The following is a 19,514-nucleotide window of genomic DNA, read 5'->3' on the forward strand; positions in this document are numbered from 1 at the left end:
TATGAAGGCTCTTAAGGTTTGTATATATAAAAACCTTTGCCCAAATATAATTGCTAATGGGCCTTGTTACATAAAATAACTTTGTGCACATTTGCACATATAATAACCTTGTGCACATTCGTACATTCCATTAAGCTAAATCTTGCATAAATTAAATTAAGCATATTTTTCTACGATTATTAATTCATAAAAAATATGATAAAATATATACCTATTGAGGAAAAAGGATAAAGTAAAGAGACCTTACCATGGAGGGAATTCAAACTTCCTCTTTAACTATAGAGACAAAATCATTCTTGTCACAAAGGCTCCCCTTTGCTTTGCATCTCTGCAAGGGTGACAAAAAAAATATCAGTATGGGGAGAGTCTTCATTTCTTTGGGAGGATGAGAGTTGGGACTTGATATGTGACCTTCTCAACACAGACCGAGAATACTAGGGATGTTGTAAGAGGATCTTTTTGTAAAGGCCAGTTTTGTTTATAAATACATAACTGCTAGTATGGGACCCACGCGATGCTGCGGCATTGTCTGGAATGTCATATATATCACGTTCAATTTATGTGTTTTGACACACATAAAGTAGCTTCTCCTCTGGAAATTTCAAAATTCTGGCTCCTCCTCCTACCAAGTGTTAGCTTCTCAGCCATTTGGAACCGTTAGGTAATAGATGGATTTTTGTTCCCAAAAAAAGACTAATATATTATATTTAACTAAGACTGTTAAAAAAGAAACTAAGGCTATTAAAAAAGACTAATATATCTATACAGGATTAACCACAACCCCACCTCCCTCCACGTGGGAAAAGGAGGTGGGGCTATTTTAAAATACCCACTCCTCCTTCAAGCGTGAGGAGGAGCCAAATCTCACATCTTCCAATGCAATTTTGAATTTGAATCTAAGAAGATCTCATCTCACATCTTTCAATGAAATCTTTGTATACATGCTTACATACCTATAGATACACACACTTATATATATTATGTATGTATGTGTATCTATAGGTATGTAAGCATATATATATAAATAGTGTATATGTGTGTGTGTGTGTGTGTGAGAGAGAGAGAGAGAGAGATTACATGAAAGATGCATTTATTTGAGAGTGAGCACACCTCACCACTCATCCCTACCATTAAAATTTAATCTAAAATTTAATTAATTAAAATTATATATATGTGTAAATCTATTTAAGTGTGTGTGTGTGTGTGTGCGTGTGAGAGAGAGAGAGAGAGAGAGAGAGAGAGAGAGAGTTTCTATGTGAGAGAGTGTGCGTGAAGAGAGAGAGAGAGAGAGAGAGTGTGTGTGTGTGTGTGTGTGTGTGCATGAGAGAGAGAGAGAGAGAGGCTGAGAATTTCTATGTTGGAGATAGTTTGTGTGGGAGGAGATAGTGTGTGTTTTCATTAGTGTATGTGCGGTGTGTACATGTGCGTGTGTGTGTGTGTGTGTGCGTGTGTGAGAGAGAGAGAGAGAGAGGCGACAGATAATTTCTACGTAAGAGATAGTTTGTGTGGGACGAGAGAGTGTGCGTTTAGATTAGTGTATGTGCGGTGTGTACATGTGTGTGTGTGTGTGTGAGAGAGAGAGAGAGAGAGAGAGAGAAAGAGAGAGAGAGAGTATATGCATGCATGTGCGTACATCTGCATCTATGTGTAGAATGTGCTTGAGAGAGAGAGTGAGATGGGGCAGACTTGGAGAGAGAGAGAGAGAGAGAGAGAGAGAGATGTAATGAGGGAACGTGAAAAGAGAGAGAAAGAGAATAAAAAGTATCTTTTAATAAAATATAAATTAAATAGAAAACATATATGTATATGTGTGTATACATGTGTATGTGTGTGTGTTTTTATTTACATTTATATATACATACATACATATGTATGTATATATATATACATATATATGTTTGTGTGTGTGTGTGTGTGTGTAAAGAAAAAACATGTATATATAAATAGTGTGCATGTGCATGTGCATATAGGCAGTAGTAGCCATTAGGGTTTTTAAGTGTTCAAATTTATAGGCAAGCATTAGGCCATTAGGGTTTTATATCTTAACCATGGACATTAGGTATGAAAACCCTAATATAATGATTGGCTAAATGAATTTTTATTTATGTCTACACCTATATGTTTTATACATTTTCACTTATAAGTATTGGCCATATGACTTTTTGATTTATGTCTTTACCTATATGGTTATGCATGTAAAAAGACTTATTAAAAAGAGTTGTCTAACGATAAAAATCTCATAACATCAACTATTTACATGAGATAATTAACAAAATGGACATTGAGTCATATGTTTATGGTTGTAGTCAGTCACCCACCCTAACCTAATCACAAGGGATAAAAAATAGTTGTTTGATGGATGGCATCATGGGGCTAAGAAGGATCATCCTTGGTGCACACCATTTACAAGAGATAATGTCCAAGTGTACAAATGTTAAAGTAAAGTCTTTGATAGTAGTCATTTGTGAGGACCATAGATGTGAGTCGTTTTGGTAGTCATTTTGTAAGAGCACAAAATAAAAAAGGTTGCACTAGCCGTTGAATGGTTTGCTACTTCCACAATGTCATTGGTGGAGTATAGATAACTTTATAGTCTATTACTATTATAGGTGGATGTATGAGTTGAGTTGACAAGATAATTGTATGGTTTATTACGATTATAGGTGGATGTATGAATTGAGTGTGTGTGTGTGTGTGTGTGTGTGAGAGAGAGAGAGAGAGAGAGAGAGAGAGAGAGATTACATGAAAGATGCATTTATTTGAGAGTGAGCACACCTCACCACTCATCCCTACCATTAAAATTTAATTAATTAAAATTATATATATGTGTGTAAATCTATTTAAGTGTGTGTGTGTGTGAGAGAGAGAGAGAGAGAGAGAGAGAGAGAGTGTGTGTGTGTGAGAGAGAGAGAGAGAGAGAGAGAGAGAGAGAGAGAGAGAGAGTTTCTATGTGAGAGAGTGTGCGTGAAGAGAGAGAGAGAGAGAGTGTGTGTGTGTGTGTGTGTTGTGTGCATGAGAGAGAGAGAGAGAGAGAGGCTGAGAATTTCTATGTAGGAGATAGTTTGTGTGGGAGGAGATAGTGTGTGTTTTCATTAGTGTATGTGCGGTGTGTGTGTGTGTGTGTGTGTGTGAGAGAGAGAGAGAGAGAGAGAGAGAGAGACGACAGATAATTTCTATGTAGGAGATAATTTGTGTGAGAGGAGAGAGTGTGCGTTTAGATTAGTGTATGTGCGGTGTGTACATGTGTGTGTGTGTGTGAGAGAGAGAGAGAGAGAGAGAGAGTGGGAGGAGAGAGTGTGCGTTTAGATTAGTGTATGTGCAGTGTGTACATGTGTGTGTGTGTGTGTGAGAGAGAGAGAGAGAGAGAGAGAGAGAGAGAGTATATGCATGCATGTGCGTACATCTGCATCTGTGTAGAATGTGCTTGAGAGAGAGAGAGTGAGATGGGGCAGACCTGGAGAGAGAGAGAGAGAGAGAGAGAGAGAGAGAGAGAGAGAGATGTAATGAGGGAGGGTGAAAAGAGAGAGAAAGAGAATAAAAAGTATCTTTTAATAAAATATAAATTAAATAGAAAACATATATGTATATGTGTGTATACATGTGTGTGTGTGTGTGTTTTTATTTACATTTATATATACATACATACATATGTATGTATATATATATACATATTTATGTTTGTGTGTGTGTGTGTATGTGTGTTTGATATATCTATCTATATATTTAAAAGTGACCACAACTTATCACCAATCTCCGTACATTAAAATTTAATCAAAATTAATTAAATTATGTCGATGTTTGTATTTATATTTTTAAATATATGTATATATGTATAAGTATATGTGTCTATGTATAGGTTTATGTATCTAAAACATAATATTGTATATACTATATATTTACATATGTGTATGTGTGCGTGAGAGAGAGAGAGAGAGAGAGAGAGAGAGAGAGAGAGAGTGTGTGTGTAAGTGAGAGAGAGAGAGAGAGATTGAAAGAGAGAGAGGCAGAGAGAGAGAGAGAGAGAGAGCGCTTCTATGTGTGGGAGAGTGTAAGAAGAGAGAGGGAGTGTGTGCATGTGTGTGTGTGTGTGTGTGTGAGAGAGAGAGAGAGAGAGAGAGAGAGAGAGCAGGTGTGTATATGTGTGTGCATGTGAGAAGAGAGAGAGAGAGAGAGTTTCAACATTTGAGAGTGTGTGTACGTGACAGAGAGAGGGAGAGGGTCATGTGCATGTGCATGTGTGTGTGTGTGTGTGTGTGTGAGAGAGAGAGAGAGAGAGAGATGGTTGTAGAGAGGGAATAGTTCTTTTCTGGAACCTTGGTCGGCCGCCGCAGCAATGCGCGGGTGCAATACTAGTATTTAACTAAGATAAACTGAAAATAAAAATACTAAAGTATTGTGTAAGCATTTTCCTAGCACACATAACAGAGTAAGGGGAGCGGGAAAGGCTTGCAAAGATCAGCTGTTTGAAGATGTCTGTGGAGCAAGCCTTGCACGATGGCCAGCTCCAGCGCCATGTTAACGCTCTAATTGTCGCCCATCTTCGCGACCACAATATGACCCAAGTATGCAACTATTCCACTCTGCCTCTGCTCCTTCCTTTCGTGTATAATTGACAGATTTTGTTATTTTCCATGCATTTTCAAACATTGATCGACCGTAATTAATCTTGTGAATTATCATTGAAATGGGTACAATTTAGTTCAGGGTTTACAACAATAGCCAAATTATAAGAGGGTTACCTGATTTTCTCTGATAACATGGATGCTTCCTTTTGTTGGATGGTTGTTTGATAACGCTGCCCTCTAGAGACCCAGAAAATTTAAAAGGGTTTTTTCCTTTGAAAATTATCCACATTGTTGCTTATAGAGGCCCGGGACTAGCTAGGGTGAGGTCTTGTGAGTGTGGGTCTGCTTCTTGCAGCCTGGTAATGGCATGCTGAATCTGTCTCTTTCTTCTCTCTCTTTTGGCTGTTCCTGAAAATCTTGCAGCAGATGTTTAGAATGGGGAGTGAGGGGTCCTATTTATAGGCAAAATTCTTGTCCAACTAACACTAGTTCGCCAGTCTCTTGCAAGGCAAAAAATAATACCATTAAATGTCAGGTGCATGCTACACTTGGATGCCATGGACATGACTATACAAAAAAGTGCAAGCCTTCTCGCTAGACACTTGGCTCCTTGTTTGTGAGCCCTTGTCTAGGGATGTGTCAGCCAGTGTGCCACCACAGGATATTTAGGGTCATGTGTGCAAGTCCCACATACATCAAGTCATACTGTTAGAAGTCATCTCCTGTCTTTACGGAGACACCAGGGCCTCTGTTGTGGGTGTGCCCACCCTTGTAGGTGCTTTTCTCATTTTTCCTCACTCCCCGTATTTTTCCCCATATTTTTCCCATTTTTCCATGGCTTGGGGGGGCAGTCATGAGCTGGCAGGCGCATCTCTTCTGGCCGACTCTACACAACTTCATTTTAGACCTGGCCGACTCAAGTTTGCTGGCTGACTGGTCTATGAGGGCTGGTCGTGGAGATCCCTGTCGGCTGCCTCTGGAGCAGGCCGACACTGCCTGGGGTCCATATAAAATGGACCCTCACACCCCTTGCCATTGTATCTTGTTCTTGCGGATCTTCTTGTGTATATAGAGCAGAGTTACACGCCTCTATCTCTCTCCTTCTCTTGTGCTGGTTTTCTGCACTGTTCTTGCTCTAGTGTTTCCAGATTTTGTCATCATCTCCGCTGCGTATTCTGACATGGTATCAAAGCCCTAGGCTCTTGATAGTTCTTGGGAGTTGTGTGAGCAAGAGGGGGACTGTTGCGTTGTTGATTTACACTCACCTCCATTGCTCAAGCCTCTCCTACATCTCTCTCCTACACTCACGGTCTCACCTCCTCTTGCTTGCCTCCATGGCATCTTCATCGCGACCATCCCCCGCACCTCGTTCCGACGGCGCCAATACGAATAGAGGAAGGAGGACCGAAGGTTGGTCTTGGTGGGAAGAGGTCAACTCCGATCATCCTGGAAGTGGAAGAGGCTCTCGCCCATGGTCCTGCAAGCTATGTCCATATAGGCGAACGGGTGGGGCGGATAAAGTGAGAGCTCACCTCTTGCATGAGCCTGGTCATGAGGTCCGATTTTGTGATCAGGTCACACCGGAGACGAGAAGGCGGCTTCTTGAACGTGTTGCCGCACACGAGGCCTTGCTTTCAAGGAGGAGAGTGCCGCATGTGGCCATGGATCCCGCAACACTAGTGAGGCCATCCCAAGGTTTGGCATCCACTTCATCGGCACCCGCGAGCGCATCACCCGCCCCACAAGAACATGCTCCAACACCATCCTTCTCCATGCCGACCACATCCACACACTCACGCCGACAAAGTACTCTTGAGGGTAGTTGGGACCCCAAGAAGAAGGAAGAGGTGGATGTGGCCATAGCCCGCTTCTTCTTTCATGACCACATTGCGTTCCATGCTGCGAGGTAATCAAGAATTAAGATGTCTAGCTTAAGATCTATCATTTTACAATGTTCCTCTTACAAGTTACTTGAACTTTGAAGTTGATCGGTTATTAAATTATTCATTTTTTGTGGATAGATCGGACTACTTCAAGGTCATGGTGAAGAAGATAGGGGAGTATGGTCCAAACTATACACCCCCATCATCAGAGTCCTTGTGCACCACATTGCTAGAGAAGGAGAAGAGGCTTGTGGAGCAAGCAACAGAAAACACGAAGCGACAATGGGCAAGGAATGGAGTGTCCCTGATAGCCGATGGATGGAGTGATACGCGGAAGAGGTCCATCCATGGCCTTGTCACATATTCCCGTGGTGAGATGTACTTCATCGCTTCACATGATGCTTCTGGGACCGGGAAGAGTGCTGATGTGCTAGCAGCAGAGTGGGCTAGTGGCATAGAGATCATTGGCCCAGACCTAGTTGTGGGCTTTGTTGCTGATGGGGAGGCTTCAAACAGGGCAGCCGGAGCGATCATTGAGAGCATGTATCCCAACATCACCGTGTCATTTTGCATGGCACATTGCTTAAATAATCTCTTGACGGATATTCGGGACTTGCAATGGATCCGGCCTATCATCAAAGTGGGCAGCCAAATAGTGACATTTGTCACAAACCATCAGTTCCTACGCCATGAATTCTCCAAAAAATCTAGCCGTCAGCTCCTCAAATACTCAGATACGAGGTTTGCCTACAACTTCTTGATGCTCCACCGATTGAAAGAGTAGTGGTGCGTTGAGACAGTTGTTCATTAGTGACGAGTTCACTTCTTCACCATTGGCTTCCACTGAGACAGGAGCTCTATGCAAGGAAAAAGCAGAGAGCCTTGATTTTTGGGAAAAAGTGAAGTGCATTGATGCTATGGTTCAACCTATTGTCCACTTGATGAGGCTTGTGGATGGTATGAAGCCATGCATCGGCAAGGTATATGAGGCTATGGACAGCATGCTAGAGAAGCTGAGGGATTTGGAGCCAGATGAGGACAGGTATGAGGAGATCCATGCCCTGTGTGTGCGTAGGTGGAACTCCTACTCCTCTCCTTTGCATGCAGCAGCCTATGTGGTGGACCCTGAGTTTTAGGGCAAAGGGCAAGAAAGTGACGTAGAGGTGAGCAAGCTATGGAGACTTGTCTTGACTCGACTTGTGTCTGACCCAAATGTTAGGCGGAAGATCCATGACCAGTTGTCCAGGTATAGGAGTTTTCAGGGCTCTTATGGAGACATGGATGCACAGGATGATCGCTTCAAAGTTGGGGCTGCTTTGTGGTGGGAAGATTTTGGTTCGGATGGACCTGAGCTTCAGCATCTAGCCATCCGCATTCTCAGCCAGGCAGTGAGTTCCTCTTGCCTAGAGCAACTTTTTTTTTTTTTTCGAGAAAAGATCCTTTCATTAGTTATATAAAAACGCCCGTAGGGCTACAAAAGATCTCTCCTGCTCATAAGAAAACAGAGCAGTGAACAAAGCAAGGCAGCTTGGGAGACTCTCCCTAGGTGCTGCAAAATACAAGCATCAGTACAAAGGACTGAGGGGCTAAATCATACAATAGGAGGGGGGAAAAGCCAAACAGGTGGCCTGTAATGCCAACGGGGGGATCCCGTGTGTAAGGTATAGAAGGGGCCGCTGCGCCAGGTGGTGTGAAAGGCCTGGCGCCGCAAGATCGCCTCATCCGAGTCGCCCCGGATGTGGTCATACTGTCCTCGCAGGGTGTGGATCAACTCCTGCCAAATCCCCCGTACAGTCTCTGCTGGTGGCTCCAGTCTCCCCTCAAAGGCCCTGAAACACCGGGCCCTCCAGGTGAACCAGATGGTGAGGCTGCTGAGGAGCTCCCATCGTAAATCCCTCTCCTGTGTCCAGCTGGCGGACGAGAAATCCGGTGACGGAACCAGGCGAGGCTGGCCCCTAATGAATCTGATGGCCTGACTGTCTTGCTCCATCTCATAACCCATAGCAGGCCCTGACGAAGTCGACCAAGCAGCGGCACCCCACGTAAACATACCCTCTGGAGAGAGGGGGGCCAGAATACGCAGCATCCGCAACCAAATCTGTTGCGCCTGAGGGCAATCCCATAGGCAATGTCTCTGTGTCTCCAAAGGGTGGCCGCATCGGACGCAGGCCGCCGGAAGACCGCTGTAAGCAAGCCAGGTGCCAACTGCTGAGCCCCTGTGCACTGGAAAGTCGAGATCCTGCGGGCCTGTCGACTAGCCCAGAGCCGGGCCCAAAAATCCTCCAGGAACTCCTGTGAGAGTCCCTGTAGCAGCTAGTGCCCCGCTGCAGCTGGAGAGACCATCCTCCTCGCCGTCAAAATATGCCGCCCTAGCCGAACAGTATACTGGAAAAAGGTGATCTCTGTGGCCTCAAGGGATGCATAAGGATCATGCCACTCGTACTCCCCAGGGTCCCACTGTAGCCGGGCCAAGGGGTGCGCTGCATATGCCCATATGCGCCAATCCGGGAGCACATCTGCAGGGTCGGGGTCAATATGCCACTTCCGAGAAGCGGCGGCCACTACCCGTATTCTCTGAAAGGTGCACTCTGCAACCAAAGGCGACTCCACCTCCACTCTCTGAAGTTTGCCCTCATCCTGAATCTCATAGTAGACGCATCTGCCATCCTCAGTGCAAGCTCTGACAGCAATCAGGATCTCCAACTGTGTAAAGGCTCCCATCCACCGTGGGGCCACTAGCTCGAAAGGCGTGAACCACTCCTCTGTGAGTGCCTCCTGAATATCATCCCTCATAATCAACCCCCCTCTGAAGTGACTCAGCCTCTCCAACTGGATCTCCTCTGGGAGACTGCAGAAGGCCTGCCAGTCTCCAAAACTACGTGCTGGGCCTGTTGCTAAAGGTCCCCAGGCTAGACGAGGCCGAGAACCCAGCATATGACCCTGCTTTGTGCGAACCGATGGGCTCCAGATGAGCGGCTGTCTGGCCCGCTCCTCAACACAAGAAGGAGGTCGCTGAGAGAGCCCCGGTCTCAGCAGCTCCCAAGCTCTCAGGATGCTCAACGCAAATCTGTCCTCCCATCCTCTACTGAGGCCTGTCCTCCTCATCTCTATGAAGATCCAGCGAATCTCGCCCCCTACTGGGGGAGCCCGAGCCTGCAGCCGCTGCAAGAGAAGCTCTTTCCACGGCTCTGCGCTTGGAAGCAGCCCCCGAACAATAAGCTTCCCCAGTAAGGCTCTACTCTGATCGACTGGATCTATAATGCCCAAGCCTCCCTGAGCCAGCGGAACTGTAATAACTGCCCATGTAACCTTTGCTCGGGCTGGCTGACCGTCCCGCCCAGACCAAAGAAAGTTCCTGATCCGCCTCTGTACCTGGCTGATACAAGAGCTCGAGAAGATCCAGCAAGACGTAATGTACCACATGGTCGCTAACAGCACCTGATTTGCCACCACCACCCTCCCAGCCAAGGATAGTTGAGCTGTACTCCAATAGAAAAGCTTCTTCCGAATGCTCAGAAGAAGCGGGGCAATCTGCTGCTCAGGTGACAAATCTAGTCCAATCTGGCATCCCAAATACCGCACTGCTGTGCCAGGAGGAATCCATCTAAAACCGGGGTCCGGGCTCCATGCCAAGCGCTGTTGATCCAAAAGGCCACTGTCTTGCGCCAATTGATCAATGCTCCCGAAGCTGCACTAAAAACTTGGAGCGACTGCTCTGCCCGAAGAAGATTGGCCTCTTGGTCGTGCAAAAATAAGCCCGTGTCGTCAGCAAACTCAGCATCGAGTAGGTCCTCCCCCCGGACTGGGAGCTGGAGTCCTCTCAAACCAACCTCCTCTGCCGTCAAATACATGCTCATAGCCTCCGCAAAGAAGAGAAAAAGAAAAGGGGCGAGGGACACCCCTGCCGGACTGATCTGGTCAGCTCAAAACTCGGCCCCCGTCCTCCTGCAATCAACACCTGGCTACGAGCTGTGGAATACAGAGCCGCCACCCCTCTAATCCAGCCTGGTTCAAAGCCCAGGCGAAGCATAGTGCCCTCTAAGAAACCCCAATTAACTCTATCGTATGCCTTCTCAAAATCGAGAAGCATCACGACCAAGTCCTCACCAAGAAATCTAGCTCGGGCCGTCGCCTCCCAGAAAGTAAAGATGTTGTCAAGGATACTGCGCTCCTTGACGAATCCTGTCTGGGTAGCATGAATCAACTCCCCCAGGAAGGGTTGGATCCTCAAACTCAAGGCCTTTGCTAAGACCTTGTAGACAGTATTGAGGATCGTAATAGGTCTCCAATGCCGAATATCATCTGATACTCCCTCCCCCTTGGGGATAAGAAAGATCAAGCCCTCTGAAAAGCTCTGTGGCATCACCCCAGTGTCCAAAACATACTGAAAGCCCCTGCGGAGGCCTGGCCCGAAAAGGTCCCAATAGCGCATAAAAAAGGCCGACGTCAGTCCGTCCTCCCCTGGGCAACTATGTCGCGGCAGGACCCTCAAGGCCTCAGCAAGCTCAATCTCTGAAAGAGGCGCACCAAGAACTGTACGCATACGATCTGTGACCCTCCTCTGATCTCCCCAGGCTCAGTAGCTACCGATCCATCCGGCCTACCAAGCTGACGGTCGAGCATGGCGGGGTTCAGTGATCTCAAAAAACTCCCCAGTCACTCTATCACCAAGCTGCGTCCACTGGGAGGCCTGATGACGATAGTAAAACTCATGTCTCTGCTCCTCTGCCTCTCTAACGTCCTGACGTGCCTGGCTCAGCTGGGACGCCACCCACTCACATGCAAGTTGCTGCTCCTGAAGGCGCTGAAGCGAAGCAAGGCTGTGTCTCAGCCGCTGCTCCTGCTCGCGAATCTCTCCCAGCCGTGTCAAAGCTGCAGAGCGTGCAAAAAAGAGCTAAGCTCGATGAGTCCTTGGGCACACTGGCCTGCTGCATCCTGGTCAGAGCACTGACTATCATGCCAGATCCTCTCAATGTCCTCAGCGAGACTGGGATCTGTAAGTACCCTCTCTGGGATCCTCAACTGCAAGCTGGGCTCCCGTGTCCTCTCCTCCAATGTCAAGATAACTGGCGCATGATCTGAAAATGAGGTGCCAGCGAGAATGCCGACGGAGCCCCCTCGCTCCCCTAACCAATCGCCCACATAAAAGCGATCAATCCGTGATAGATTAGTCCCTCCCTGCCGGCGATCCGACCGAGAGAAACTAAGACTGTCCTGAGAGCGGGAGAAGGCCCATGCTGCCATGCATCAGGGATCCTCAGTGACATGCAAAACCGGTCCCAAGCTGCAAGCTCCGTGCCGTGCACTGTAACATGACTGCCTCCCACCCTATCGGCCGGGTCCTCAAGCATGTTGAAGTCTCCCCCGACACACCAATGTGCGGCCTCTGGCAGTGCATCCGTAACCTGGGTCCAGAACTCTACTCTGGCACTAGCATGGTTGGGCGCATAGACGTTGAGCACGCCCAATAGCCCATCATGCATCCTCAGAATGACATACTGTGCTCTACCAGGCACAATGATCCCTCGATCCACAATGGCCTGCCGCTATACATCTGCAATGACCATGCATATTCCTCCCTGTCCACCCGAAGGACCAAACCCTGCAAACCAAAAGGTGTCCCATCTACCAGGCATCACCGAACCATATCTCCGGATCGTGCTCTCACCCAAGTGGTGCTCCTGCATCATCAAAATATCAATGCTGCCACCAACCAGGCATCTCTGAAGCTCCTGCCTCAAGCAACCACGATAGTGTATAAAATGTGCTCCGCCAAGGCCCTGTACATTCCATGAGATGATCCTCATGGGTGACCTGCTGAGGTGGATGCTGTCTCGGCCGTACGGCCGGCCTTCGCAAGCGGCTTGGATGGAGAGTAGTCCCCATCCGAGCGGCTGCGAATCTGCCCACCCGGTGTATTGCAAGAATCACGGATCAGGCGCCAGTGGCTGTGGCCCATGGCGACTGCCTCCCGCTCTGACAGAGCAACCTCGTGTATACATACATATCCAGGGTCGCGGGCTAAGTCTGCCACTATGCGAACGACCAAATGACGAATCCCTGAGGCATCCACACTCCCGGGATCCAAGAAAAAATGAGCCAACTCCCATAGTCGGCCTATCACATCAGTCACCTCCAGATCGCTCACATGATGAGAAAACTCAACTGCCTGAGTCTTCAAAGTGCTAAGAGCGAGCTCTAGAGTCCACTCCCGGTCGCATGGGCCACATAGAGGGAACGAGAAGGCCACCGCTGAATCAAGTGCCTCCTCCCCGCGGGCCGGAGGTATCACTACATAAACTCGGACGGGTGCTGGCTCATGGGGGCCCTCTGCTCCAAAAAGCCGTGTGAAGGCGTAATCAAAAGCCTCCGAGCACTGTCTAATGCCGAGGCGACTCAGCCGACTGCGGATAGATGATATCTGTGAAGCCCGAATCGGCATGGTAAGTCTCCTCTGTGGTGCTCGAGCGAGGTCGGTGCTCAGCGCCCTCCGGACTGCAGGTGATGAACGCCAGGGGACTGCCAGGGCCTCCCGGGGAGGTGAGGCGGGCGGGGGGGGAGGAGGGGGGGGCAAGGGGGGTGGAGAGGGAGCCGCTGCCGAAACCGGAGCGGGGACGGGAGGAGGCGAAGGTGGAAGCGAGGCGGTGGGGGGGGACGGGGGTGGGGGGGGTGAAGGAGGGGGTGCTGGCATCTCCTGGTCCTCTGTCGTCACAGGGGTCTCCTCCTGGAGGGGAGCAAAGCTGTGCCTCACGGGAACCCAATGATGCTGAGACTGTGGCTGCTGTTGCAGCGGTCTCTGGGCGTGCTGCTGTGGCTGTCTCCCTCGACGGCGCCCCTGTCCAGGCTGCCACTTCGAGGTCTCTGTGGCCTGAGCAGGTGTCCCGGAGGCTGCCTGCCGAGCCGCATTTGTGGGCGGGCCATCAGGGGCCTGCTGCTGTGGTGAGGGTCGGGGTCTCCTGCGAGGGCAAGCCTTGGCCAGATGACCGACCTGCCTGCAAATGAAGCACTGGTTCGGGAGCCCCGAGAACTCCACTCTCTGATCAATCCATCCCCCCCCTATCCTAAGTAGCTGAATGACCTTAGGAAGGGAGGAGATGTCAGACACCAAAACTCTGACCGAAGGTAGCCCAGCTGCTCTGGCCACCACTGAAGCTGCTGTGGGGCCAATCTCGAGTACCGAGCCCACCAATGCTCCTAGCTTAGAGAGGAGCGGAAGATACTCCCGGCGGAGTCCAGGGAAGCAAACTGTAACATGGAAAAGGCGCTCTCCCTGCTCAGCCGCCGCTGCTGGGTCAAAGCCATGCTGCCAAGGTCTGAAGAAAGCCCGAGCACCCCTGATGTCAAGGGGACTCATGGCTAGGACCGTGGCCACGCTCTGGGCGGTCTCGAACTCGATCTGGTAATGTCCACGGCCCAGTAGCTGTACATCCAGGATCTTGCCCACATCTGCAAGAAGGCGGGCCTGGAGAAGATCCCGGATCTCCCCTCTGCTGGGGCGAGTGCCGACTATACGGCAGATGGTGGAATGAGCCTGGAGGCGTTCCACCTCTGCGGTGAGGCTCGCTTCCTCTTCTGGCGAAAGAGAAAGCCTGATGGGGGTGTCCTCAGGGGCGGGCGAGGGGGCTGCGGGCGAGTCCCTCTGAGGCGGGGCGGGAGGAGCCTCCATCAGAGTCTGAAGCTATGGCGAAGGCGAGGCAAAAGCGGAGATCCTGCAAGAACCGAGCTGCACACAGAGAGGCGGAAGACGAAAGCCGAAGAAAAAGGAAAAACCCCCCTGGGGGCGGAAATCAGCAAGAAAAGGGAGGGGGGGCGAAGCGGCGAAGGAGTAGCCCGGGGGGGGGGGCGGGAGCTGTGCGCAAGAGGGGTGGGGGGGAGAAAGAGCTGGCGGAGGGGGGGGGTCGGGGCGCTGCAGAGGGGAGGTAGGCGAAAAGAAGGGGGGGCGCGAAGGCGAGGTGGGGCGGCGGGTAGAAAAGCGAGGGAGGGGGGCGCAGTAGCGAGGGCAGGCGGGGGGGGCAAGGGGGGGGGCGCGAGGAATGAGGGGGGCGCGAGGGGGCGAGCAGGCCGGTAGGCGGGGGGGCGCAGGTGTGCAGGTAGCGCGAGCAGGGAGGGGCGGGAGCTTCAGCGAGCCTTATTTCCAAGATTCTATTTAAGTCTGCCTAGAGCAACTTTGGAGCTCATACGACTACATTGCATCGAAGAAGAGGAACCGTCTTGGGGTGGAACGGGCAAATGGTCTAGTCTTTGTGAGTGCAAACTTGCGAATGCTTTGCAAGAGTGCAACTGCAAAGGCTGCTGCATTTACCGAGTGGGAGATGTCTCAAGATGATGAGGAGTTGGAGGAGCAAGTGGAGGACATCTCTATGGAGCCTGCAGGCATTGCAGGGACCCATGATCGTGAGGCCAGCACTTCACATGCCCCTTGAGGCTTTTTGACATATGTACTACTGTAGTGATAGTCTCTTTTTTGTATGCCACTTACGTGGTTAGGGCCTAGGCCTTTGCCCTTGTCTTTTGCTTTAGCCTTTGGCAACTGGGTCCTGGGTGCCCGATCTCCTTTTTTGTAACACCCATTTTTTTGCTAGTATGACTTAATATTGATGCTTTGAAAGTGTAAAGTGACTTTGTTTTAGTATTGTTAAGTTTCTTGAATGAGTGCTTACTTAAAATTGCATATTTTGTATGCCGTCCCTCGTTCCCCGTCCCGGTTCCGAGGAATCCCCGTCCCCGTTCCCCGTCCCATGTTACTATGAGTTGATTACTTGCAGAAGGAGGTGGTTGTTGCACATTCTCCAGGCTTTGTGGTTCCGGATTCAGAGGGGGTGGTTGACAGGTTTCAGAAGGCCTTGCGTGGTCTTCAACAGGTTTTCAGGACTTGGCTTCCCACCATAACACGTGTTGATCCTTGTGAGCAGTGTGATGCCTCTTTGACTTAGAAGCAGAATGGTTCATTGATTTGGTTGATGGATACCAGATTGGACGGGAGCTTCCTGATGAGGCTGATGAGCTCGTGTTTGCAGATGACTCTTTGGGAGGCAGGATTGTGTATCTTGTGGTTTCTGCAGCATGCGAAGGATCTTGGTCTCTTTTACACAGGAGGGGGATTGATGGATGGAGTCCGACTCCATGGTTGGAGTGACTCAGATTGGGGAGGAGATCCAGACACGAGGAGATCTACTTCAGGCTCAGGAGTAGTTTTATGGAGCAGTAAGAGGCGGTCATCTTTTGCCTTGTCGTCGACAGAGGCAGAGTACCGGGCTGCTTGTGAGGTGGTGAGGTTGCAGAGGTTGCATGGCAGGATTGGGCTTCCACTGGAGGAACCCACGGTCATCCAGAGGCACTTTGTTCGTGAACAGATCGTTGTTGATGACATCTTGCTAGAGCTCTGTTCGATGGAGGACAGTACGGTGGACCTCTTCACGAAGTCGCTATCTCAGGCTTTGCTCAGGCGGCACCCCAGCTCCCTGTGGTTGGTTTCACAGCCAGAAGCTGAGAGGGGGTGTTAGAAGTCATCTCGTGCCTTTACTGAGACACCAGGGCCTCTGTTGTGGGTGTGCCTGCCCTTGTAGGTGCTTTTCTCATTTTTCCTCACTCCCCGTATTTTTCCCCATATTTTTCCCATTTTTCCATGGCTTGGGGGGGCAGTCATGAGCTGGCAGCCGCATCTCTTCTGGCCGACTGTACACGACTTCATTTTAGACCTGGCTGACTCAAGTTTGCTGGCCGACTGGTCTATGAGGGCTGGTCGTGGAGATTTGTCCCTGTCGGCTACCTCTGGAGCAGGCCCCGACTGCTGCCTGGGGTTCATATAAAATGGACCCCCACACCCCTTGCCATTGTATCTTGTTCTTGCGGATCTTCTTGTGTATATAGAGCAGAGTTAAACGCCTCTATCTCTCTCCTTCTCTTGTGCTGTTTTTCTGCACTGTTCTTGCTCTAGTGTTTCCAGAGATTGTCATCATCTCCGCTGCGTATTCTGACACATACTTGTCCCGCACACCGATGTAACCCTCTTGAATGATGATTCGATGTATTAGGCACTTATTGGGCTTGTAGCCGGGTATACAGGCATCAATCAGAGTTGTAGGTTTAGGTAGCGGAGCACATATTCGTGAACCTATCGTTGGCATGGTAACTAGCAATATACGTCAGGGTTTATGGTGGCTTTTTTGGCATGGACTGCGAAGACCATCCATTGGCTTGGCTAAACGTGCAGGAGGAAGGCCATATGGGGTGCCCATGCATAGGTGCCTATCCCAAAAGAGGCCACAGGTGTGAAACACATCATGTAACATGCACACTTACTGTACTAGGGTGCCACGTGGCCATTCTTCTTAGCAGAACAAGATGTCGTCTGGATGGCTAGTAGTCCAGGGGGATGGTTGACTCGATGTCAAGGCATATGGTTGAGGTGCGGCACAAACCTTGGAGGTGCTCTTGTTGGGTCTGCTCGGGAAGACGACGGAAGCGCCTTCATGTTCTAGTGTCTAGGCGGGACCAAAGCAGAGTTTGTCCCAGGAGAAGTGAGATTGAGCCCCAATCATATGATCAGAGGGGAGGCAGAAAAGAGGGGTTCCAAGTGATGTGTTGGCACTATCGGTCCTCCTAGGTGGGTGGAGGGGCCTAGATCAATGCAAGACAAAGTGCACACCAAGCCCGGAAGAGGTTGGATGCGAATCTGTTCGCGAAGGAGGTGATGAACTCTTTCAAGGGGATTGCAAAAAAGAGCCGTCGCACATTTGGAGTCCAAAGGCCGCATCAGGATGGAAGCCGAGAAGAGATGTGACTCCAGAAAGTCCTAGGGCTTTGTCCCTGGCTAGAGACCACAAACTATCAACTTGCCCAAGAGGGCTCTGCTTTGAACACAGGATCAATGCAGTCAAGGCCTCCCTCCTGAGGTGGCTGTACAAGCACTCTCCAAGCCACCTTGGCCTTGTGGGCTTTCCATCGCTGCCTCACCAAAAAAGGTTCCGGATCAGTTGTTGCACGTGGTCAATGCAGGAATGATGGAATGCCCATCAGGAAGTGATGTACCACATGGCGAGGAGGACCTAGGAGGCCACTACGGCCGGGAGAGACAAGCGGTGCTCAAATAGAGAAGTTTATGCTTAGGAGGAAAGGGGTGATTTGCTGCTCCGATGTAATGTCAAGTCCCATCTGACATCCAAGGTACCAAATTGGAATGCCAGGGGGAATCCACTGCAATCGACAATTGGCCTCCAAGCTGGGTTGGGTGCCTTGTTGACCCAGAAACTTGTGCTAGTGGATCTGAGCTCCTAAGGGTAGGCAAAAGTCCTGCTGCAAATTGGCGAACGTTACTCTCCAAGCCCTCTAAGTATGCAGTGGTGTCATTGGAAAACTTGTGCATTGCCTCTACAACGAAGAGAAAGAGGAAGGGCACTAGTGGGCAGCCTTGCCGCACAGAGTGCGAAATGACAAACCTCTCCCTCCTTGAATGAAAACGTGGCTGTGAGCACCAGAGTATAAGGAAGAAAGAAAGATATATTAAGCGTCTACTAAAGAGTCACGAAGCGACTCACTGAATTCAATCATGCATTTTTTAATGTCATGACGTAGGCTGCAGTATTTCTTCTCAACCTCTATTTGAGGGTCACTTAGAGAGTTCAGGTTACATTCCAGATGATGTCAGATTGGGTGGAGTTTTGATATGTCAGATGTCCACATACTTGTTAACATCTGTGTGTTGGCCTGGCAACATCAGAGCAGAGGAAGGGTGCTTTTTCTTCAGGCGTGGAAAGCAATTTGACAAGGCTGGCAACCTTGGATTGCTCCAATCTCTAATGCTTTGTTCTGTGTTGAGAAATGTGCACCTGTTCTTCTTGTCCCCTCCTTGGGCTGAATCCTTGTACCGTTCTTGGACTGAGAGTTAGATCCCTTCTTGGAAACTTGCAACCCCTCGTTCCTCCCCTCATCCTTGTATCCTGGCTGTCGGGTTGAGCATTTGGGCAAACCCATGATACCCATGTAATATGCGGAAGCTTCGGAGAAGGATCGGTACTTCAAAACTCAGAAATCAGCACTCTTTTCGGGACGGAAATTAACGCACAAACTGAAAGGAGATGCGCAGAAAATAGAGAGAGAAGGGGGAGATGGAGAGGACACAGTATTGGGTCCCAATTACCCTCTGTAGGGCCCCCACCATGGATGGTGTATTTGCTTTATTAGAATGATGTAAATCTGAAAACAAATACAGAAACTTGACCTTTTCTTGGCTGGAAAATCCTGCCCTTGACCTTCAGTCCTTCACCCCTTTGCGTTAGCAACTTCTTGGCTGTCCTGGCCCTTGTTTGCTTGGAGCACTTGGTGAATTATGAGATGGCTTCATTGATTCTAGGCTGGAGTATTTATACTCCCTTTATCATTCAGTCGGCCAGCTTCATAAAGCCCCACGACTAGGTATTTTAGCAATTATGTGCTTTCACACTATGCAATATGCTGCCCACTCTGCGCATGCCTGCTGGAACAGTACCGGGCTGCTGGGCACATCTGCGCATGGGTGTGGGACTGCCCCTACACCTGGCCAACCTGCTAGGTAGGGTTTTCTAACCCTGTCGGCTGCCTGTCCAGCAGCATTAAAGCTGGCCGACAGCCCTTCCAGCCCATGCCATGGCTGGTGGGCACAGCTTGGGCCCTCCTGGCCCCTTGGGGGTGGTTCTACACCTCCCCCATGCCCACACTAAGGGTGCAACTCTTCGCACTGGGGTAGCCCTATGGGCTGGCCCCATCTCTACATGCAAACCTATATGCCCACAGAGGTCTGGCATCCAGTTGCAAACTAGATGCACAGAACATCTGACATCATTCCAGAGGGAGACTCACAGCGCGGACTGGCACTGTTTCATGTGCAGGACAGTGCACACCTGACTTCGGACGACTGAGATGGATCCCTGGTGGCTGACTCGTCCCGGACTGGGCTCACATGGGACCAGTTCACCATCCCAGGTCCTGCACCTTCTGTACAGAAATGTCTACGTGGCATCCAAGTGCGGGATGCACGTGACATCCCCTTCTGCTTAACTTGACGGAAGCTGCATAGCCTCCAAATAAT

The 19,514-nt window shown here is 49.6% G+C and overlaps 1 protein-coding gene across 1 annotated transcript in view; it reads left to right on the forward strand.

Annotated features, from left to right (window-relative positions):
- The first annotated feature begins 4,395 nt into the window (after window positions 1-4,395).
- LOC147609955 (Transducin/WD40 repeat-like superfamily protein) overlaps window positions 4,396-19,514 on the forward strand; it is a 209,904-nt gene continuing 194,785 nt past the window's right edge. Inside the window, exon 1 of the mRNA XM_086786705.1 lies at window positions 4,396-4,562. Within this exon, the coding sequence (XP_086642831.1) occupies window positions 4,470-4,562 (93 nt within the window). The 5' untranslated portion in view covers window positions 4,396-4,469. The remainder of the gene's footprint in view (window positions 4,563-19,514) is intronic.

The sequence above is a fragment of the Cibotium barometz genome, chromosome 50 (assembly GCF_041138505.1).
Source record: "Cibotium barometz isolate CiBa-2024 chromosome 50, ASM4113850v1, whole genome shotgun sequence".
In the NCBI taxonomy this organism is placed as follows: Eukaryota; Viridiplantae; Streptophyta; class Polypodiopsida; order Cyatheales; family Cibotiaceae; genus Cibotium; species Cibotium barometz.